Source organism: Eubalaena glacialis, chromosome 5 (genome assembly GCF_028564815.1).
Source record: "Eubalaena glacialis isolate mEubGla1 chromosome 5, mEubGla1.1.hap2.+ XY, whole genome shotgun sequence".
Taxonomy (NCBI): Eukaryota; Metazoa; Chordata; class Mammalia; order Artiodactyla; family Balaenidae; genus Eubalaena; species Eubalaena glacialis.
The window spans coordinates 125,855,090-125,878,271 of record NC_083720.1 but is presented as its reverse complement, the minus strand read 5'-3'; the positions used below and the strand labels follow the sequence as shown (position 1 = coordinate 125,878,271).

At 42.8% G+C, this 23,182-nt stretch overlaps 1 protein-coding gene and 1 pseudogene across 1 annotated transcript in view; one reads left to right on the top strand and one right to left on the bottom strand.

The window, feature by feature from the left end:
• The first annotated feature begins 334 nt into the window (after positions 1 to 334).
• Positions 335 to 23,182, top strand: part of MGST2 (microsomal glutathione S-transferase 2) — a 30,315-nt gene continuing 7,467 nt past the window's right edge. The window contains exons 1-2 of the mRNA XM_061191665.1: positions 335 to 482; positions 5,364 to 5,463. Of these exons, the coding sequence (XP_061047648.1) occupies positions 425 to 482; positions 5,364 to 5,463 (158 nt within the window). The 5' untranslated portion in view covers positions 335 to 424. The remainder of the gene's footprint in view (positions 483 to 5,363; positions 5,464 to 23,182) is intronic.
• On the bottom strand, positions 4,051 to 4,428 carry LOC133092488 (ribosomal biogenesis factor-like; annotated as a pseudogene).

Here is a 23,182-nt window from a genome sequence, read left to right as displayed (position 1 = left end):
GGGGTTAAATAAAATCTTCCATCGCCTCTTTTCCCACGGGAGGTGGGAAAGGTCTCATCAAGACCTTGGAGCCAGGCAGGGGACTAAGGAGCCCAGACTTTGGAAGAGAAGGAGAGGGAATTGTTTTCGAATTGGCTGAGATGGGTTAGCAGCAGGTGCTGAGGCTGGAGGGCTAACCCCGGAGGTCGGAGCTCGAGGAGATCTGATGCACGTCGGGGAAGCTGCGCCGGATCCAGGTGAAGATCTTTGACTGACAGCCTGGCCCCGCCTGCCTCTCTGATTCCTGTTCCAGGGCAAAGGTCACACAGCCGCTTGAACCTCCGCCTTATAAGGAAGGTCAGCCTTGCCAAGTCGAGAGTGCCTCTGTTATCTTCCCCTCGGTTTCTGCGAATAGTCCCGTGAACCAGAACTTTCCGCATGAAAGATGCCCGGGAATTCAATCTTGCTGGCTGCTCTCTCTGTCCTCTCTGCCTGTCAGCAAAGTAAGCGTCCAGGGCTGCGTGCGTGCGTGTGTGTGTGTGTGTGTGTGTGTGTGTGTGTGTGTGTGGCAGAGGGAGGGAGGGAGCGTTCTGGGGTTTCTACTCACTTGCTGGTGGTCCGTGGGCGCTGCAGAGCACGCTGTGCTCAGGGTCATCGGCGCCCCCTTCCCTGGGGACAGGCAGAGATTTGGAACATTCCAGGGATTAGTTCTTCCAGTGGGGATGCGGTGGGCCTTCGAGCCCAGAGATTCTGCATCATCTGTGGTTACAACCCACAGCCCAGTTCGAGTGAGCGTTAGAAATGCGGTAACCTGGGGGAAGTGGGCTAGAAATATTAATCTGGAGTGTTCCAAAGGTAACGTTGTACTGGCTTATAAATCATGGCTGTGATTTCTTGAACCCCGATCTTTTAATTACTGTGTGTTTCTTAAATAAGCTGGGTATGGCAGGTATGATTATCAGGTTAAAAAAAAAAAATCTCCTGCAAAAATATGAGCTTCAGATTAAGTAATTCATTCTAAATTTTTTTTTTTTTAAACTTATATTCTCTCATCTTTTTTTTTTAAAAGATTTATTGATTGATTGATTGATTGATTGATTGCTATGTTGGGTCTTCGTTTCTGTGCTAGGGCTTTCTCTAGTTGTGGCAAGCGGGGGCCACTCTTCATCGCGGTGCGCGGGCCTCTCACTATCGTGGCCTCTCTTGTTGCGGAGCACAGGCTCCAGACGCGCAGGCTCAGTAGTTGTGGCTCACGGGCCTAGTTGCTCCACGGCATGTGGGATCCTCCCAGACCAGGGCTCGAACTCGTGTCCCCTGCATTAGCAGGCAGACTCTCAACCACTGCGCCACCAGGGAAGCCCCCATTCTAAATTTTAAAGTGCCTTCCCACTAGGATTATTCAATATCCTGATTGCCTGGTTAAATAGAGGCTTCTTCTCCTCTGGGGTCACTTTTGCTCAATTCATATTATCTTAGGCATATGCTTCCTTAACATGCAAGATGGGGAAAAGGGTCTGAGCCCTGGTGAGCAAGACTTCTTATCAAGAACACGTATTTCTTTATTTTCCCAGTGTGCTTGTACCAGGAAACGGGGCAGAGCAGCGGACTTCTCAGCCCCAAGCACGGAGGAGGCACCACGGTTTAGGATAGATAGAGTCTGCACACACACTCAATGGCAGACTTGCTAGCCAGTCTGTTTTGTGAATTTATGAAAACATTATACCTTAAGACACATGTTTTGTGGTTTGATGTACCGTCTTTTCTGGAGTAAAGCGGGATGCTTATAGCCAACTAAAGCAACACTTAGGTTTGAAACGCCTTGTGTTGACCCTCTACACGTAGGCACTGTCCACCCCGTGTGTGCCCACGTCCTGGCCCTGCAGAGAGCACAGGGGCAGGTCCACGGATGCCCCCAGGCTGGCATAGCCTCTGCCATCCCCGCAGAGAGGTTCTGTTTGCTGGTGGGTGCAAGGGATGGTGTGAATTGCAGTCTGAAGTTCAGGCAGCTGAGTTGGGAAGGGGAGACTGGGCCAATGGTGGTTGGTGATGGATAGGGAAGAGAGAGAGAGGGAGGGGGTTGGCATTAAGAACCAGAATTCGCTGCTTTAGCAGCGAAAGTCTGGTGTTTACAGAGATGAGACGCCCTGTGCTATAGTAGAAGCAACTCAAGGCTTGAAAACAGACTTGTATCTTCTGGTCCAGCCACTTACAAGCTGGGTGCCCTTGGCCAGGAAAATCTGTCCTTCAGTGTCCTCATCAAAGAGGGTTAAACAGGACACTGGGTAGGAAGTGCCCACCATGGTGCCTGGCCCAGGGTTGGTGTTCAGCACAGTCACTTCCAGTCCTTGGCTGCTTCCCCACAGAGAGAAGCTTCTGGTGGATTGAGAGGCAGCCTTGTGGTGAAGAAGCCCAGCTGTGGCTGGGCTGAGAGTAGGCGGCAGGATGAAGGGTCTTGATTCACTTTCCCCAGCACACGTGTCCCCCTGGAGAGAGCAAAGGGAGAGGAAAGACAGGCAAAGCAAAAGGAGCTTCTTCTCAAGTAGGTTTTAATCAACTCATAAGAAGGGAAATAAAATGGAAGCTCTCCAGAAAACGTGGTGAAATAGCCTTTCCACCCTCATGATGTTGCCCCAGTGATAACCACAGTCTCTCTGAGGCCCCTGACCTGAGACTCCTTGGAACTGGAGCTGATGCAACTGAGTCCTCCTTCCTGGGGCTGGAGGTGGGCGGGGTCTTCAATTTACTGAAGCTCATTCCTCACATTTGCTGCTGCTTCAGACAGATGCCGACCAGGTGCAATGAACAACCAGAAAAAGACAGCCCTGCAAAGCTTTCACTTATTCACCTTCATTTTGAAGCTCTAGGTTCTGACACCATTGCCGATAGAAAAATCTAGGAGCACACATCTTTCATCGTTTCCATTTTATCATGAAAACAAGAAGCCTTGCCTGGTGTGTTCTCTGAGACTGTGGAGCACGTTAGAAGCGGTGGTAACAGCAGGGTCCAGAATGGCCAAGTCCCAATTTTCCCTTCCATAGGTAGACCTCCGCTTTGGCTCCAGCTGAGGCCGTGAGCCATTGGCCTCTCCAGCTTAATGCTGCCTTGAAAAGACTTAACCCAGGGTTGGAAACCGTCAGTGCCTAATCCCACACTTATCTTCACTCTACTCTCCCAGGCTTCAGTGATATGACTACAGTTTGAACGAGAAAGAGGCCAGTCCTAAGTGCTTACACACTTAGATGTTCAGCTGTAGCTTCTAAATCAGGACCAACACTTTATTTGCAGCAGAGTGGAATGAAGTGGAAGGAAAGTAGCCAGCTGTGAGAGGCTTACTCGACCAGGTTCAGTATTTACTGACTTCTTGTTGGAGGGGAGATAGTACCATGTTTCAGGAGGAAACACATGGCCCCTAATACTGTCACACAGTGAGAGACTGAAGCTGCAAACTTGGTGTGGAAAAGGAAATTATTTTTAAAACATTAGCAAGTAGGAAATGGATATCGAGGTACTAAAATAAGGGAGACCAGAACAGTGTTGGAGAGAAACTGTGAGAAACTGAAACTGGAAGAAATAATCTGAAGGAAAATAATAGACCCCAGAAGTTAATTACGGGGTAAAACGAGGGAGATAAGGATAGGAGGTGAGAACTATTTACAAAGGAGGAAGTGTGGGTGTGAAAGTGAAAGAGGGTCACAGAGCTGATGATCAGAGGCAGGTGATCCCAGGCACTGGGGTTTCATAATCTAATGTATTTTCCATGCAGCAAATGAAGAAGAAAGTCATAATCATTTCATAATAGGGAAGCTGAGTCCTGCAGGGAGCCATCAACCCCAAGTTTTCTTGTGACCCACCCCTTCCCGGCCCTCCTCATCTCCAGGCAACTACTGATCTGCTTTATGTCACTGTAGATTTACTTGCATTTCTGAGAATTTTATACAAATAAACTTATACAGTAATACTTTTTGGGGGGTCTTGCCTCTTTCATTTAGCATAATTTTTTGTATAAAACATTTAATTTATTGGTCTTTTGGGGGAATTTGATGCATCACCAGTGTATTACAACTGAACTATTCATCTTGTAGCTTCATCAACATTAACTGGTTCGTTTTCATGACACTGCTGAGAAATCAGCTGTTTCTGCAGAGGTTCAAGAGAAAGGCCTTTTGAGAAGTGTGCGAGTTCCTTTCGTATATCTACGAAAGCTTTATTCTCTCAATTATCTTTTTCATCATTCACAATGTTTATCTTAAGATTAGTGGTAACTGGTTTTGCTTTATTTTTAACCTTAAAGCTTTTTTGGCTGGCTGTGGGGAATACATTCCTGGACTTCTGCCCTCTGAGTTTGTCCTTGGCTGTTGTCAGACCTCCGATACCCCTCGTGCAGCTGCTCAAGTTCGAGGTGACACCATCTGCACACACCTCATTCTGCATAATTATTCTGAGATTCATCCACGTTGTTTCATTTATTAATAGTTCATTCCTTTTCACTGTTGAATAGTATCCTGTTGTATGGACAAAGCACAAATTATTTATCTACTCACTTGTTGATAGACATTTGTGTTAGTCGGCGTTCTCCAGAGAAACAGAACCAATAGGATACACACACACACACACACACACACATACACACTCTCACATATCTATTTTAAGAAATTGGCTCATATAATAGTTGGGGTTGGGGAGTCTGACATTTGCAGGGTGGGTTGCAAGACTGGAAATTCCAACAAGAATTGATGTTGCAGTCTTGGGTCCAAAGGGAGGCAAAAATCTCTTCCTCTTTGGGGGACCTCAGACTTTTTTCTTAAGGCCTTCAACTGATTGGGTGAGGCCCACCCACAATATGGAGGGTCGTCTACTTTACTCAAAGTCTACTGACGTAAATGTTAATCACCTCTAAAAAATGCCTTCACAGCAACATCTAGACTGGTGTTTGACCAAACAACTGGGCACCATGGATAGCCTAGTTGACATATAATCTTAACCATCAGGGAGTTGTTCCTAATTTTTGACTATTACAAATAAAGCTGTTGTAAACATTTGTGGACAGGTGTTTTTATGGACATATGATTTAATTTCTCATGGGAAAATATCTAGTTGTGGAATGACTGAATCATATGGTCAATGTATGTCTAACTAAAAAATTCCTTCCAAATGGTTTTCCAAAGCAGTTGTATCATTTAACATTCCCACCAGCAGTGTATGAGAATTCCAGTTGATTTTGTATCTTCACTTGTCTGTCTGTCTTTTCTAGTTGGTATGATCTGTCTTTTTAATTTTAGACATTTTAATAGGTATGTAGTGTATCTAACTGTGGTTTAAATTTGCATTTTACTAATGAATAATGATGTGCCACATGTTTAACGTTCATTCCTCTTTACTTGCAGGTTATTTCGCTTTGCAGGTAGGAAAGGCGAGATCAAAATACAAAGTTACACCCCCAGCAGTCTCTGGGTCACCAGAATTTGAGAGAATATTTCGTGCACAGTGAGTAATGCTTTTCCCTTCAGGGGTATGGATCTGCCACATACACACAATTCCTAATTAGGGGAAAGATACGCAGAGAAGATATGCCATTATAACAAACCACTCTTCGTGGCCAAGACCCTTCTCATGATCCTTGAGGTTTGAAGTAGGCAGTGCATGGAGTTTCTACCCACCTATATTACAAATTCAGAGGATACATTTACAGAAAAGGCTGGGATCTTAGGGGGGACTGCTATATGTCTCTAAGTGTGACAGTTTGGTCCAAGAGCCTGGAAGGGGCTCCCTGAGTATTCAGTAGCCTCATGTTGGAATAGTTATGCTATCAATTTTCTATCTGAAATCTTTACTTCTTCCTCTCCACTTCAAAACAGAGGTAGGTCAGTGTTATCCTCTGCCAACAACCCATTTCCTAAAATCAGAAACCTATAATAATGAGAAAGCTTTCTATTTCATGTGTATTCATAGTTTGTTTGTTTTTTTTAACATCTTGTGCTCCTTGCCTTTTCAGATCCACACAGAATGTTCCACTATAAACACCATGAATTTGCCTGATGCAAGATGCTAGGGCTCCCTTTACATTTAATCCCCCAAACCTGGTGCTTTTAAAAACATTACACATATCACCATTTATACATTGCTTGGTTCTTTTGTCAATACTTTGGGATTTTTCATCTTTGTTCATGAGTGAGGTTGGACTATAATTTTTCTTTTTTGTATGGTCCTTGCTTATTTTGGTATCAAGATTATATTAGCCTCACAGAATGAATTAGAGAATTATTTTCTCAGAGTTTTAATAAGATTGGAAGAGTGTGTTCCTTCAAAGTTGTTAGAATTTGCCTATAAAATGATCTAGACCAGATGTTTTTCTTGTGAAAAAAATTTAAACTATGAGATTTGATTTCTTTAATGATTATGGAATTATTCAGGCTTTTTATTATGTCTTGAATTAGTTTGGGTCAGACATGGCCCTTGACCTGTGAACATTGGTCTCTTGTCCATCTAATTGCTCCAAGGAGGATGGCACACACTATTCCCTAGGCTTGAAAGTGTGATGAATACCACTGGTAGTACAAGAGATAATTTTAAGAGGTGCATAGACATGTTTAAACATTTTTTAAAATGTGGTAAGAATGTGTAACTTGAGCTCTACCCTGTTAACAAAATGTTGAGGGTATAATATATTACTGTTGACTAGAGGTACAATGTTGTACAACAGATCTCTAGGGCTTATTCATCTAACTTGGCTGAAACTTTATGCCCAAGGTATGATTTTATTTTATTTTTTTAATTAAAAAATTTATTTATTTATTTATTTATTTAGGGCTGCATTTGGTCTTTGTTGCTGTGCGCGGGCTTTCTCTAGTTGTAGTGAGCAGGGGCTACTATTCTTTGCAGTGCACGGGCTTCTCATTGCAGTGGCTTCTCTTGTTGTGGAGCACGAGCTCTAGGTGCGAGGGCTTCAGTAGTTGTGGCACGCGGGCTCAGTAGTTGTGGCTCGCGGGCTCTAGAGTGCAGGCTCAGTAGTTGTGGCGCATGGGCTTAGTTGCTCCACGGCATGTGGGATCTTCCTGGGCCAGGACTCAAACCCGTGTCCCCCTGCATTGGCAGGTGGATTCTTAACCACTGTGCCACCAGGGAAGTCCCCCAAGGTATGATTTTAGATAACATTGGACCACATGATGAGAAAGTCATTTCCACTGTCTTTGAATCTTTATGTTATATCAAGTGGAAAGTATTGATTTGGTGCTGGTATGTCCCACATCCCAAAATATTTATTTTTATCAGGGTAATACATGTATGTAGTCTGAAAATAAAGTGAGGTTACAAGCCTTATAACAACAAATAATTCTCCTTATCCCCAATCCATCCCCAGAGACAGCCATTGGCACTCCTTTTGACTACTACTTTTGGTATTTATTTCCATATTTCTAAATACTATGTGTTCACTGCTATTTATTGATTCACAAATTTTAGACATTATCAATTGACTTCCTTTTATGGCAGAAAAAATTTCATGCTCCTCTGTTTCCTTTTTTCCTCACTTCATCCTTCCAGAAAAGTTATATCACTTTGTTGAGTTAAATCAATGTTTATGTTGTTGTGATTAAGTAAATAATGTACAAAGCTGAATCAAGTAGTATACTATGGTTACATTTCCTTCTTGGGTAGTTTTTTGTTTTACATGGGGTTAATAATTGCCGCTTTGTTTGTTTGCTTAGTTTCATCTCCGAATCTTCAGCAGAACTGAAAATTTCCTCTCAGTACATTTAAATACATTAAATAAGCTAGTAATACCACTTGTTTTTTTCTTGGAGTCATTTGTGCTTTAGTCTTCCATATTTCTTCTCCAATCTGGAGATTGCACTTTAGATCTGTTACATAGCTGTCATCCCACAACTTCCTGTCATCATCCTAGGAATTTCCCTTATACCCTACTGATTTGGATCACCTGTTTCCTGGATTTCATATTATCCTATGTATTGGTTTTTCTCTCTCGTTTTGGTGGAGCACATCCTCCAGACACTTCCTGAGAGAAGGGGAATGGTAGGTCTTGACACTTCTGAATATGCCTTTATTTCTCTGTTAAAAATCCTTACCCTCAGAATTTCGAAAACATTGTTTTCATTATTATCTAATTTCCGCTGCTATGGTTGAGGTGTTCTGTGCTGTTCTGATGCTTTGTTTGGAAACTGTAGAAGCTTTAGGTTCTTCCCCTGATCCCTGGCCTGAGGTGTTACAGTGCTATGCTTGCTCAGAGGCGTTTTTCTTCACTGTGCTGAACCCTAGAGGAGGTTTTTTCACAGCCTGAAAACTCATGCCCTTCTGTTCTAGAATATTTTAAAATATTGTTTACCCCTAAATCTTGTCTTCTTATTTTCTCTGTTCTTTCATTCTTTTTTAAAATATTTATTTATTTATTTGGCTGTACCGGATCTTAGTTGCAGCATGTGGGATCTTCGATGTGGGATCTTCGTTGTGGCCTGTAGGATCTTTTATTTATTTTAAAATATTTATTTATTTATTTATTTGGTTGTGCTGCATCTTAGTTGCGGCAGGTGGGCTCCTTAGTTGCAGCTCGCCAGCTCCTTAGTGGCGGCATGCAGCCTCCTTAGTTGTGGCATTTGAACTCTTAGTTGCAGCATGCATATGGGATCTAGTTCCCTGACCAGGGATCGAACCAGGGTCCCCTGCACTGGGAGTGGGAGTCTTAACGACTGGACCACCAGGGAAGTCCCTCATTCTTTTTTTTTTTTTAATAAATTTATTTAGTTATTTATCTTTGGCTGCGTTGGATCTTCGTTGCTGCGCACGGGCTTTCTCTAGTTGCGGTGAGCGAGGGCTACTGTTCATTGCGGTGCGCGGGCTTCTCATTGCGGTGGCTTCTCTTGTTGCGGAGCACGGGCCCTAGGCGTGCGGGCTTCAGTAGCTGCAGCATGCAGGCTCAGTAGTTATGGCTCACGGGCTCTAGAGTGCAGGCTCAGTAGCTGTGGCGCACGGGCTTAGTTGCTCCGTGGCATGTGGGATCTTCCCGCACCAGGAATCAAACCCGTGTCCCCTGCACTGGCAGGTGGATCCTTAACCACTGAGCCACCAGGGAAGCCCTGTCCCTCATTCTTAAAATATATATTAGTCGTAAGTTGACCTCCTGGACTGATCCTTTAGTTTTCTTTTATCTTGAGTTTTTCATCTTCTTGGACTTCTGCTCTTTTGGGGAATTTCTTGAACTTCCAACTTTTTACTGATTTTTTTAAAAATTCAAATATGAATTTAATTCCTAAGAATTAATTTTTATCCTTTGATTGTTCTTTAGTTCTTCTTGTTGCTGCTGCTGTTATATCATTCCTTTCTTGTTTCATAGATGCAGTTTATTCTCTTCTATCTGAGGATTTTAATTATTTTTTTTTAAAAAAATCTTCCTTTATCATTTCTGTTTCTTCCAAGTTCCTTCTTATTTTTCTATTTTGGCCTTTGTCTTTAATTTTTATTTGTTATTCACCCGTTACATATTTTTTGAGCACCTCTATGTATTAGTTGGGAGATAGTAGTGAACAACTCCGACAAAGATCCTTGCCCTCTTGAAGTTTACCTTATAGCCAAGGAAGACAGAAAATACACAATAAGCAGATAATACCATAAGAAAATAAGATATCATGTAAGAGGGTGGTGTTAAGCTATACAAGAAAAACAAGAGCATTATATAGGGACATGGGGGTGGGTTGCTGGGGCGTGAGCTAGAGTGGGTTGCAGTTTAAACAGAGTGGTCAGTGTAGGCCGCACTGTGAAGGTGGCACTTGAACAAAGACTTGAAACAGGTGAAGGAGTTAGCCATGTGGCCATGTAGGGAAGATGCTCTTGAGATAGAGGAAATAACCAATGCAAGGACCTTAAGTGGAAATGTGACTGGTGGGTTAGCAAAGAAGTTAGTGTAGCTGAGAGAGGAAGCTGGCAGAGAGTGGTAGGAGGGAAAGTCAGAAAGGTAATGGATGACCAGACCAGGCAGGGCCTTGAAGGCCATTGTGAGGACTTCGGCTTTTTCTCTAAGTGAAATGGGAAGTCGTTACAGGGTTTTAAGCAGAGGAGTAACATGATCTTGTATTTTAAAAGGATCACTTTGTCTGTTTTGCAGAGAATAGACTGTCTGGGCGCATTGGTAGAAGCAGAAAATTCAGTTAGGAAGCTACTGCAAAAATTCGGGTGAGGGATGATGGCGACTTGAACCAGGAAGATAGCAGATGACATATGAGATATGGCAGATTCTGGATATATTTTGAGGGTAGAGCCAATAGGATTTCCTGAAATAACAAATAAGGAGTGTGCGAAGAGTCAGGAACAGCTTTCAGATTTTTGGCCTGAGCATCCCGAAGGATGGAATTGTGATTAACTGAGTCAGAGAGGGCTGCAGGAGGAGCAGTTTTGGGGGGAAGACCAGGAGATGTGACTTAGCGCTACAGCTAAGGAGAGGCTTTAGACACTGTGCTCTACTAAGCTATTTGGATCGTTTGTTATTGCATCATAAACTGGCTAATACATTGTTGCTTATGCATCCAAACAGAGATAGAGAGTAGACAGTTGGATATACCAATCTGCATTTTAGCAGGGAGATCTGAACTGGAAATATAAATTCAGGAGTCATTGGCACATGAAGATGATTTAAAGCCAGGACACTGGATGACACCTTTAAGGGCGTGGGTATAGGTCAAAAAGAGGAGAGGACCAAGGAATGAACCTGGAGCCCTCCAGCCTGATGAGGCCAAGAAAACAAGGGTCCAGCAAAGAGATCTGAGCAAAAGAGACCCTAGAGGCTTTACTCAAATATCAGGTCATTCTTGATTGGCTATCTGTGCCATTTAAGAAAGAGGCACTAGGGAGAGAACTGGGGGCTCTGTGTGCGCAGACGGGGCTTACAGAGTAGGCAGCTTCACTGAAGGGTGATGGATCAGGAGGCAGCTTTCTTCTGGGGGGACCCCACATGACAGCATCGGCAGGTCATCTTTATGGGACCGTTAACTTCCTCTAGGAAAAAACCCTTAACTCCCCCATGAGGGAGGAGGGAGTGAAGGGTGAGGGAGGAGGGTGGGTATATTAGGCCTGGCTTCTAGTAGTCTGACAGTGTGGTGGGTGAAGGAAGGAAGCTTCTTCCACTGTGCAGTATGTGAATTCACACCATGATCAGTACAGAATTTTGCCCTCATACCCCATTGTTCTTGGAGCCCCCAGAGATTCTCTGGTTCAGTTTCTCCAGACAATAATCCTCCCATCTCCTCTGATGGAGGAGTAGGGTGGGGCTCAGAGGTGGAGTGGAGCCAAAGGCCTCCTTCTACAGTCTTTCAACGAATTCTTCTGTTTCAGCCTTTGGCCTCCAAGGGACCTGGGCCCCAGTTGCTGAGCCCCTTGGGTTCTGGGATAAGGATTGTCTCAGTCTTTTTTTTAATTTGCCGTGCCGCGTGGCTTGCGGGATCTTAGTTCCCCCACAAGGGACTGAACCCAGGCCCTCGCCAGTGACAGTGCGGAGCGCTAACCACTGCGCCGCCAGGGAATTCCTTGTCTCAGTCTTCACTGGTTCTTCCTCCTACAGGCATGTAGCTTCAGCTCTCTGCATTCTGCCAACTCAGCTATTGTTCCCCTTGTGCTGGTTTTCCTTCAGAAATTTGCTACCATCTCTCTTCCACTGCTGTGTCTGCTCCCGTTCTCTCTGTTCTTGAAGACTTTATATCTATTTTTTATTCCTTCACTGGCATTTTAGTGAGGTTTCAGGAAGGAGAAGAAATAAACACGGGTTCAATCTGCCATGTTTAGCAGGAAGTCCTTGGGATGCGTTCTCGACACCATCTGGATACCCATTTCCCCCCATTCAGCAGAGGAAGGGTCTCATGCTCAGAGTCTCCAGCAATCAATAGCATCTAATAAGAATCTGACAACTTTCTGTTTTCATGGCATTTATTCTTATACTTATTTTTATTTAGAAAGTTATACTCTTACATCACTACCGCAAGTGGGAACAATTTCATTTTTCCGAATTTGTTTGAGTCAAAAAGAAGTTGATTCATAGAAAAATAATAAGAGGTATATGGAGAAGCTAAATTTTTGACAGTAATATATTAATGTTTGGAGTTTGGGAGATACCATACTATTTATACAAATGATCACAGGAGGAAATTCTGCATCTTCTCACTTTGTCTTTCATGTTCTGAGACTTTGTTGGGGAGTGTTGGATTTCCAGCAGGCTAAATTCTTGGGTCACTTCTGGTTCTATGTTTGTTCACATAGTTTTCACAGATTTGATTTTCTTTCGAGTTACTGCTCTCTCCTTCCTTTTCTGCATCTGGACTCCTCTTGTCCTAGGAATAAAGCTGGACGCCATTTCCAAATATTTCTCTTAAGTTGCTGTTTATAAGTATCCAAATCCAATTTCCTTGTTAAATATGTTTTGTTTGATTAATCATGGCAGAACAGAGAGGGGTTAAAAAATAATAGCCAATATTAGGGTGGGGTGGGGGATTTGGAGCCATAAAATATCTTTAAGGTCACAGTATAGTTGTCCTGGGTTCTCTCTGAAGGGTGGATGGGAATGGTCCTACTCCCTTCTCTGAATTTCTTCTTGGATATTCCAGGGCAGTAGCCCAGTTCTTGCCTTAGGTTCTAAGGTTTAGGATGAACTTGGCCAGATCAGAGAAGATTCAGGGCTGGTGAAGCCATTTCGACTTTATCTGAGGTAGTTAGGGCAGGAGCCCCCTGCGATAACCAGTTTATTCCAAAGCCTACTTGGCTACCTATTCTCTTTTTCAGGGAAGGCTCCCTTGAGCTCTGCAAATCCCCAAGAGGGAATGCACTTTCTTTTCTGGCTCTCCTGGACCAAAGCATTGAGTCCCTTCAGCCTCCCTTGAAGATCTTATGGCCTCATGAGTAACAGAAATGCTGCCTCTTCCCCTACTCTTTCTCCTGCTGCTTTGCCCTAAGCGTAGCCAAGAAGCCCGCTGTTATGACTAATTCTTTCTTTGAGCGGAATTTGACATCTCATAGCAACCATTTCAAGGTCCCTCTGACCACCTCTGAAGTACCTGTTTCCTGTCTGAGGGTCGCCTCAAGTTGGATACTTACTTGTCAAGCAGCGATGATTATTATGGAGCCAGCTTACCCGAGTTACTAGCCCAGGGCCCCTTCTCTAGAGGCCCCATTCACTTCCTCTTCCCTTCCTCCAGGGAGGGCATTAGAGGTGACTCTTTCTAGAGTTTTGCAGTCTTTTGCCAGAATACACTCTTTGAAATTATGAAAATAGCAGCTATAATTTCACAGAGGGCCATTTCTTCATGGTATTGCTAAGCTTAGAAAATTCTATCTAGTCTAATTTGAGCACCTTGATCCCTTTAGATTAAAGGCTTTTATAAATTTAAAAAGTAGATCCAAGTAATAAATTGATCTTGTTGTAATTTAAACATATTTCCTCTGATTCTATCCTCACCAGAAGAGAAGAATAGCTGCTGATGACCTCACTCTTTTTCAGACACTTGAGGACCATTATTAAATGTCTTTCATCTTCTGTATTTTGAGGCTAGGTAGCAGAAATTCAGCTTTTTTTTTTCAATCATTAAACAATTTGGTTGTTCTCTTTAGACAAAAATTTTTCATATTCTTTCTAAACCTGGAGCCTAGAAATGTACATAGTATCCCAACAATGGTTCCATCAGCTCTGGGTGAGGTAGAAGAATTGCCTCTTACTTCTTTCTTGTATGTACTCTACTTGCTTAATGCTGAATTATTAAGTTCCTGTTCCAGAATTAACCTGCCACAAGGCACAAGTAAACCCAGTCATCATGAATCTGAGAACTCTTTAGAAATGTTAGCCTTTTCTTACTCTACTATAGTTCTTCTTTTTCTTCTTCCTTTTTTTTTTTTTTTTTTGCCATTTTACTAACTCGTTATAGTCACTTTGAATCCTGACATTTAGAAATTAAAACTGTTGACCATAATGCATGCCTAAAACCCATGGAGAAACGGAAAATTCACAAATAGAGTAATTTTTCAAGTATTCTGCAACACCAGGATTATAGTAATATGAGTCACCTACTTTTGTAGTAAGTACAAAAATGATAAATAATAGAGAGACAATAAACACATCTCCATTCTTATTACAAGTGTTCCGATCTTAGACATTAGCTGAAATCCCAAGATGTACTTTTTCACTGAGTTATAAAGGGCTTGGGTTCTCCAAGATGAGAGAATGACTAAATGATGAGTTCTTCAAACTCCACCCTCCTCTAAAACCCACCTTGTATTAGTCACCTGGGGCCACTGTAACAAAATGCCATAGACTGGGTGGCTTCAATGACAGATATTTATTTTTCACAGTTTTGGAGGCTGCAAGTCTAAGATCAAGGTTCTGGCTGATTCTATTTCTGGTGAGAGCTTTCTTCTCTTGGCTTAATGTGTCCTCACATGGCCTTTCCTTAGTGGAGGGGTGAGAGAGGGAGGGAGGGAGAGAGAGAGAGAGGGAGAGGGAGGGAGAGAGAGAGAGGGAGAGGGAGGGAGAGAGAGTCAGAGTCAGTCAGTCTGGCAGGTGTCAGAGAGCTCTCTGGTGTTTCTTCTTATAAGGGCACCAATTCTATTGGATCAGGGCTCCACACTTCTGATCTCATGTAACCTTAATTACTTCCTTACTCCAAATACAGCCTCACTGAGGGGTTAGGGCTTCAGCATGTAAATTTTGGAGAGACAAACATTTAGTCCACACCACCACCAAACAGCTTCTGTCACACAAGCTGCGTGATTCTCAGGTAGTCAGGGGACGAGAGGCAGCTAGAATTTGGATGAGCTGCCAGCCTCACTCCCTCATCTCCCCCATCGTGTTCTTTATCAGCAGTACCACTGAAGTGCTAGTTAGATTTCATGCCCTCCTGCCATTAGCAGCAGGCTCCCTCCCGTGTCCCAGAGGGTTACTTGACAAGGAACAATTTAGATAGTTTCAGATCTATATAAAAAGATTAGCTCCAGCAACCTCTCATCCCCAAGCCTTTTCTGAGCATATTAACCTGTTGCTCTGACCCCCCAGCCAGTGTAATCATCCAAAACACTTCTTAGGGTCAAAAGCCAGCAGACCCAGGCTGGGTCATCTGTTAATAGTGCAAGTAGCTCATGGAGGTGTGCAACCTACTGGTGGTGTTTCAGAACAAGTCACCAAAACAAAAGAAGAAAGAAAAAGGAGCAGCAAAAATCTTGAATGAGGGAAACCTCCTTTAAGTTGCCTTGTCTGCTTTTTATTTTTAAAAGATGTCATACTCTAAGCATGGCATTAGAAGTGTCCTCTGGCTGTTCAGGTTTTCCTCTATGGGAAATGGTTCAGATTTTCTATGAACACGATTGTCATCAGCAAAGTTTCATGTTGAGTGTTTACGAGAAATCTATCAAATAGCAGAAATATTCAGAAGTGTTTTAGGCCAGAGATTTCCCAAATGATGTGTACACATCGAGGGGGCACACTAGGAACTCTGCTGTGGGAGTGAGGAAAACATTGGAGCTCCTATTTATATTTACTCTTAAAATATCATCTTTTAATTTCTATTTTGTGTTTGTTTTATAATGTATATGATACTCTTTTCCAGTCGAATGTATTAGCTGTGCTAATGGATCAACCCCATATTCCCAGTGGTTTAATGTAATGGAAGCTTACCGTTTTTCTTGCTCGTGTCAAGTCCTACATGGGTGCTCCTGGTTGGGTGGCCTTTCACATGGTCATTTAGGGACCAAGGCTCCTCCCATCTAAGGGTTCTGTCCCCATCCGAGTCCTCAGCATTCTCTCCACGCAACCAGTGCGTGGGGTGAAGGGAGCTTGGCACACCAGCTGCTTAGTCATCTGGCTCAGAAGTGACGTATTTCATTTCACTTACTTTCCATTGGCAAGAAGTAGCCCCACTAAGATCCCAGGAGGCTGGGAAGTGTATCCCTGACTGGGCAGCTACTGCACAGCACCAACTTCACACCCTCTCTGTTGTCAGCCAGCCGCCTCTGCTATAGTAGGACATGTGGATATTTTTTATTGGGGTTATGCAATTAAAAAAAGTCAGAGACTAGGGTTTTAGGAACTGCCAGAATGCAATATGATTCTTTCTTTTCCAGTAGGGGGTGAGCTTTATAGTACATACACTTAATGACGGAGACAGGGCCCAAGCAGTACTTAGTTTAGGACTACCTTCACTGCTCCCAGCCTTCGGGTCCAGACAGGGATCTGCAGTGGTCACATGTCCTCAGCCCCCAGGCCCAGGGTCCCTTGGAGTTGGGGACGGACGATGGGGGCTTTCAGTGGCTTTAAATATTCAATCTCCATGGACTCCATTGGTCCATCTTCTAGGGTGACCAACTCTTTCCAGTTTGCCTGGGACTTTCCCAGTTTTAGCACTCTGATTTCTGTGTCCCAGGAAATCCCTCCGTTCCAGGCAAACCCTGGATTGTCCTGGTTTAAAAAATCAAAGTCCCACATTCTGAAAACCTGTTCAGTCCAGGGCAAACCAGGATGGCTGATCACCCCACTGTTCTTCCAGTAAAGACTCTTTCTGTTATTACCCCTGGGTGGAACTTGAGGCCCATGGTGACATCTGCCTATGACAAAAGAGAAGCTTCTCCCTCATGTTTTTTTTTTTCTTTTTTAAACATCTTTATTGGAGTATAATTGCTTTACAATGGTGTGTTACTTTCTGCTTTATAACAAAGTGAATCAGTTATACATATACATATGTTCCCATATCTCTTCCCTCTTGCTCCCTCATGTTTTTATGGAAAGCTTAAATATCAAAGAGCACAGGATTATAGCGCAAAGAGGGCTCTCACCAGGGAATGAGTAGACAGACTCATTTTCCCTCAGCGTGGACACGCAGGAAATGGGGCGGTCCAGCAGTGGTCAGAACCAACGTTACCCCCTGTTCCCACGCAAAGGGAAACCGACACAGCTGCTGCCAGCTGATTTCTGTCCCGTAGGAGATTTTTCCTGAGGATCTTCTGTAATATAATCTGCCTTCATGTCCAAAAAGAGATCATCAATTATTTTCACTTTGGTTTTCCTGTCAAAGTGACTGTCATTAGTGACTGATAGGATTGTGAAGGACACATTTTCAGTGTTTGGTCCCCTGGAGTTAAACAATGTCTGTGGACAGCTGACTGTGAACAAGCTGTTCGGAGCACACCCGGCCATGGTGCTGTGGGATCTGCAGGGACCCGAAAGTGCTGGTGGTGGAAGGACATGGTCACGTGGTGGAGGAGGTGCAGGAGGTCAGACCGAGCAGCCAGCATGGGATTCCAGTTATTTTAAGGCCAAGCAACACCCGGTGTCTTCAGCAGGCAGCAGCAGGGAAGACCGTTAGCAATAGCAGGGCCCCAGGCTGGCTGTCAGAGAATTATCTTCAATCTCTGAAAGATGATAGTGGGACACATCTTCAGGGCTTAAGGCGGGTCGGTAAACAAGGGACCGGGAGAAAAGTACAACGAGCGCAGCTGGGACATGAGGTCAGGGTGAGACCAACAGTGACTAACGGCTTATAGGGGACAAAGAGTCTCATTTCTTAGGAGAGGAGGGTGCAGAGATACGGTGCTAAACTGCCCACATACACCAGGCTGTGCCCTCTGGGAGCACAAATGCAGTTACACTCACATCCCTGCCCGAGTCTCCGTGACTTCTAACCGCCCCTGCTCCCCCGGGACCTCGGCACCCCTTTCCCCCATCTTCTCAGTTACTTCCTGGAGCCCCCGGGGACGTGGGCAGGGACAGCCCTGCTGCTTAGCAATTGAAGGGAGGGGCCATGCCACTGCCCTGCTCCAGTCCTCCAGTCCTGTGAGTTCGGGATCCCTCCCCAGGTTCTGGAGTCTTCCATGACTGCTCTCCGGCTGCTCTTTGGTCTGTGGCAGAGGGAGGTGAGGGCTGTGGCTCTCTGCAGCTGTTTGGCACTTCTGTCTGAAGCATAGCACTGCAGGCATCTGGAGTTTCACCAGTCCGTTCATGAAGACCGTCCTTCAGCTTTCAGCCTGGTCTCCACTCAGGTGTGAAACCGGTCCCCTGCCTTGGGCAGGGGTGGGAAAGACCCCAGAACATCCCTCCGTTTTCCTCATTTCCTCTTTCCTCACTCTTTCTTGCCCAGAGGACTTCTTCCTCTTGCAAATAAGAGACACAAAAGCGCACCTGCATCTCCGTGTGTATGGACGGATGCCCACAGGGGCCACAGACCCCAGGTTGCGCCTCTGCAGCTCAGTTTGGGCTTGGCTGGGATGCTTTTATATAATATCATCTGCCCCACGTGCCTAGCCAAGGCTGCTAGTACAGTGGGGAGAAAAAACCTTCTAAATAGTTAGACTTTATGAAGAATAATATGGACTGGTTTTGAGGGTGATTTTTAAAAATTTATTTATTCTTTTGGCTGCGTTGGGTCTTCGTTGCTGCGCACGGGCTTTCTCTAGTTACAGTGGGAGGGGGCTACTCTTCATTGAGGTGCGGTGGCTTCTCTTGTTGTGGAGCACAGGCTCTAGGCACGTGGGCTTCAGTAGTTGCAGCACGCGGGCTCAGTAGTTGCGGCACGGGCTCTAGGGCACGCGGGCTTTGGTAGTTTTGGCATGCGGGCTCAGCAGTTGTGGCTCGCGGGCTCTGGAGCGCAGGCTCAGTATAGTCGTGGCACATGGGCTTAGTTGCTCTCTGGCATGTGGGATCCTCCTGGACCAGGGACCGTGTCCCCTGCACTGGCAGGCGGATTCCCAACCACTGCGCCACCAGGGAAGTCCGAGGGTGATTTTTTAAAAAAAATCTCATCATGGCTAATTTTGTGTCGTGTTGTAGAAGAACTTACCCCTTAAATTTTGGGATAATTTAAGGTGTTTTACAAGACTAGATAGAAGATGGGACAATTGTGTTTTGTTTCCAAAAAGGATAAAACTCATAGAAGAAGACAAAGGGGATCATGTCCTTGACATTGGGTGTGGAAAATAGAGCATACTTCTGCTCTTTTACTTCATGGAAAACAGGTCCACGGATTTAGCCGAGGAAAAGGAAATGTTTTTTAACATAGCTGTAATTATTCTGACGATTCACATTTGTAAAGTATCTTTTCACTTAACCTACCATAGGAACTCATAAACTTTAAAAGACGTTAGTAAAAAGGCAACCATCAGAAGCAAAATAATGCCAAGGATAGAAAATGGCAGAAAGACAAAGCTCAGTTATTTCCCTAAGAATGAGAAAGTTGTGGCTATGGTTTGTGAGGGTATCAGTGTCAGGCTCTAGACAAGATATTCCTTAGGTCATTCCAGTGGCCTTTCAGGCCTTAAAGGCAACAGTAAAAAAAATGAAGAGGAAAGCATTTGGCATTCGTATTCTGCATTTCTGATGTGCCAGGGGTCTGATGATCGCTCTTCTGGCTCTTAGAGAGCTGAGTGGGTGACTTTACTGTCGTCATTGCCGGCTCGGGGTTAGAAAGGTCCACTCGTGCTTCTGACTCTGCACCAGCTGTGGTCTTTATATGAGCGCTGAGTTATGCAGTTAGTTAGGAAGCTTTTTGACCCAGCTTTAAGAGATGGCTGAATGATTAGCAGGGAGTTTTTTCTAACGTAGTTGAGTCAGAAACTAATAAGGTTGAGTTGACCCATCCGCAATTTCCTGTAGATTTATGGAGAATGAGGAAAGAATGATGCTTTGTAATTAGGCTTTCTTCTCCTTCTTCTTCTTTTGAGTTAGAGATTTTTTTTTCAGATTTATTGAGGTATAATTGACAAATAAAATTGTAAGATATTTAAAGTGTACAACATGATGATTTGATAAACGTATAATTTGTGAAAGGATTTCCCCCACTGAGTTAATTAATACATCCCTTACATACTTACTCTTTTTTTTTTTTTTTTTTTTGGTGAGGGCACTTGAGTTCTACCATTCTACTCTCTGTTTCTGTGAGTTCACCTTTTTTTTTTTTTAAAGATTCTACATGTAAGTGATACCATGCACTATTTGTCTTTCTTTATCTGGCTTATTTCACTTAGCATAAGGCCCTGCTTGTTCATCCAGTTTGTCGCAAATGGCAGGATTTCCTTCTTTTTAAATGTTGAATAATATTTCATTACATATATGTATATCACATTTTCTTTATCCATTCATCCACAGTTGGATACTTAGGTTGTTTCCATATCTTGGCTACGTGAATAACAGTGTAATCAAGATGAGAGTACAGATATCTCTTCAAGATAGTGATTTCATTTCCTTTGGATATATACACAGGAGTGGGATTGCTGGATCATATGGTAGTTCTAGTTTTAATTTTTTGAGGACCCTCCATACTGTTTTCCATAGTGGTCGCATCAGTTTACACTCCCTTCAGTGGTGTATAAGGTTCCCTTTTCTCCAAGTTATTGCCAGCACTTGTTCCTTGTCTTTTTGATAATAGCCATTTTAACAAGTGTGAGGTGATATCTCACTGTGGTTTTGATTTGCATTCCGCTGATGATTAGAGATGTTGAGCACCTTTTCAGGTACCTGTTGATCATTTATGTCTTTGGAAAAATGTCTATTCAGGTTCTCTGCCCGTTTTTTAATTGGGTTATTTGGTTTTCTCTGCTATTGAGTTGTATGTGTTCTTTGTGTATTTGGGGTAGTAACCCCTTATCGAATGTGTGGTTTGCAAATATTTTTTCCCATTCCATAGATTGCCTTTTCATTTTGTTGGCAGTTTCCTTTGCTGTGAAGAAGCTTTTTAGTTTGATGTAGTCCCACTTGTTTATTTTTGTTTTTGTTGCCTTTGCTTTTAGTGCCAAATCCAAAAAATCATTGCCAAGGCCAGTGTCAAGAATATTTTCCCCTATGTCTTCTTTTATGAGTTTTATGGTTTCAGGTCTTATGTTCAAGTCTTTAATCCATTTAGAGTTGACTTTTGTGTATGGTGTAAGACAGGGGTACAGTTTTATTCTTTTGCATTTGGCTGTCCAGTGTTCTCAACACCATTTACTGAAGAGACTATCCTTTCCCCATTGTATATTCTTGGCTCCTTTGTAAAAACTAATTGACCACATATGCATGGATTTATTTTTGGCTCTCTATTCTGTTCCATTAATCTATGTGTCTGTTTTTATGCCAATACTATACTGTTTCAATTACTACAGCTTTGTAATATAATTTGAAATCAGGAAGTGCAATGCCTCCAGCTTTGTTCTTCTCTCTCAAGATTCCTTTAGCTATTCATGTTCTTTTTTTGGTTCCATATGAAATTGAGGAGTTTTTTCTATTTCTGTGAAAAATGCCACTGGAATTTTGATAGGAATTGCATTGAATCTGTAGATTGCTTTGAGTATTATGGACATTTTAACGATCTTAATGCTTCCAATTCATGAGCATGGAATACCTTTTCATTTATTTGTGTCTTCTTCAATTTCTTTCATCAATGTTTTGTAGTTTTCAGTTTACAGGTCTTTACCTCCCTGATTAAATTTATTCCCAAATATTTTATTCATTTTGATGCAATAGTAAATGGGATTGTTTTCTTAATTTATCTTTCTGATAGTTCATTGTTGGTGTATACATACACAAATGATTTTGTACGTTGTTTTTTTTTTACTTAATTAATTAATTTATTTATTTTTGGCTGCGTTGGGTCTTTGTTGTTGGGTCTTCATTGCTGCGTGCAGACTTTCACTAGTTGTGGTGAGCGGGGGCTTCTCTTCGTTGTGGTACGCAGGCTTCTCATTGTGGTGGCTTCTCTTGTTTCGGAGCTCGGGCTCTAGGCACACGGGTTTCAGTAGTTGCGGCACATGGGCTCAGTAGTTGTGGCTCGCGGGTTCTAGAGCACAGGTTCAGTAGTTGTGGCACACGGGCTTAGTTGCTCCGCGGCATGTGGGATCTTCCCAGACCAGTGCTCGAACCCGTGTTCCCTGCATTGACAGGCGGATTCTTAACCACTGCGCCACCAGGGAAGTTCTGTGTGTTGATTTTGTATCCTGCAACTTTACTGAACTTATTAGTTCTAACAGTTTTTTGGTGGAATCTTTAGGGGTTTTTATATATAATGTCATCTGCAGAGACAATTTTACTTTTTCCTTTCTGATTTGGTTGCCTTTTATTTCTTTTTCTTGCTTAATTGCTAAGATTTCCAGTACTATGTTGAACAGGAGTGATGAGAGTAGGCACCCTTGTCTTGTTCCTGAGTTTAGAGGAAAAGTTTTCAGCTTTTTATTGTTGAGTATGATGTTAGCTGTGGGCTTGTCATGCATGGCCTTTATTATGTTGAAGTGTGTTCCTTTTATACGCAGTTTATTGAGAGTTTTTATCATAAAGGATGTTGAGTTTTGTCAAATGCATTCTCTGCATCTATTGAGATGGTCATGTGATTTTTATCCTTCATTTTGTCAATGTGGTGTATCACATTGATTGATTTGTGTATGTTGAATCATCCTCGCATCCCTGGGATGAATCCCACTCAGTCGTGGTGTATGATGCTTTTAATATATTGTTGAATTCAGTTTGCTAAAATTTTGTTGAGAATTTTTGCATCTATGTTCATCAGGGATATTGACCTATAATTTTCTTTTCTTGTAATGTCCTTGTCTGGCTTTGGTATCACAGTAATGCTGGCCTCACAAAACGAATTTGAAAGTGTTCTCTCCTCTTGTATTTTTTGGAAGGATTTGAGAAGGAATGGTATTAACTGTTGTTTTAGTATTTGGTAGAACTCACCAGTTGTGGTCCTGGTCTTTTTTTTGTCAGGATGTTTTTGATTACTGATTCAGTCTCCTTACTAGTAATTGGTCAATTCAGATTTTCTATTTCTTCATGTTTCAGACTTTGTAGGTTGTATATTTCTAGGAATTTATCTATTTCTTTTAGGTTGTCTACTTTGTTGGTATATAATTGGTCATAATAGTTTCTTATGATCCTTAGTATTTCTGTGTGATCAATTGCAATGTCTCTTCTTTCATTTCTGATTTTATTTATTTGAGTCTTCTTTTTTTTCTTCTTGGTCTAGCTAAAGTTTTGTAAATTTTGTTTACCTTTTCAAAAAATCAGTTTTTAGTTTCATTGATCTTTTGTCTTTTTAGTCTCTATTTCATATTTTTTCTCTAACCTTTGTTTTTTCCTTTCTTCTACTAAGTTTGGGCTCAGTTTGTTCTTCTTTTTCTAGTTCCTTGAAATGTAAATTTAGGTTGTTTATTTGAGATCTTTCTTTTTTTCTTAATGTAGGTGTTTGTCACTATAAACTTCCCTCTAGAACTG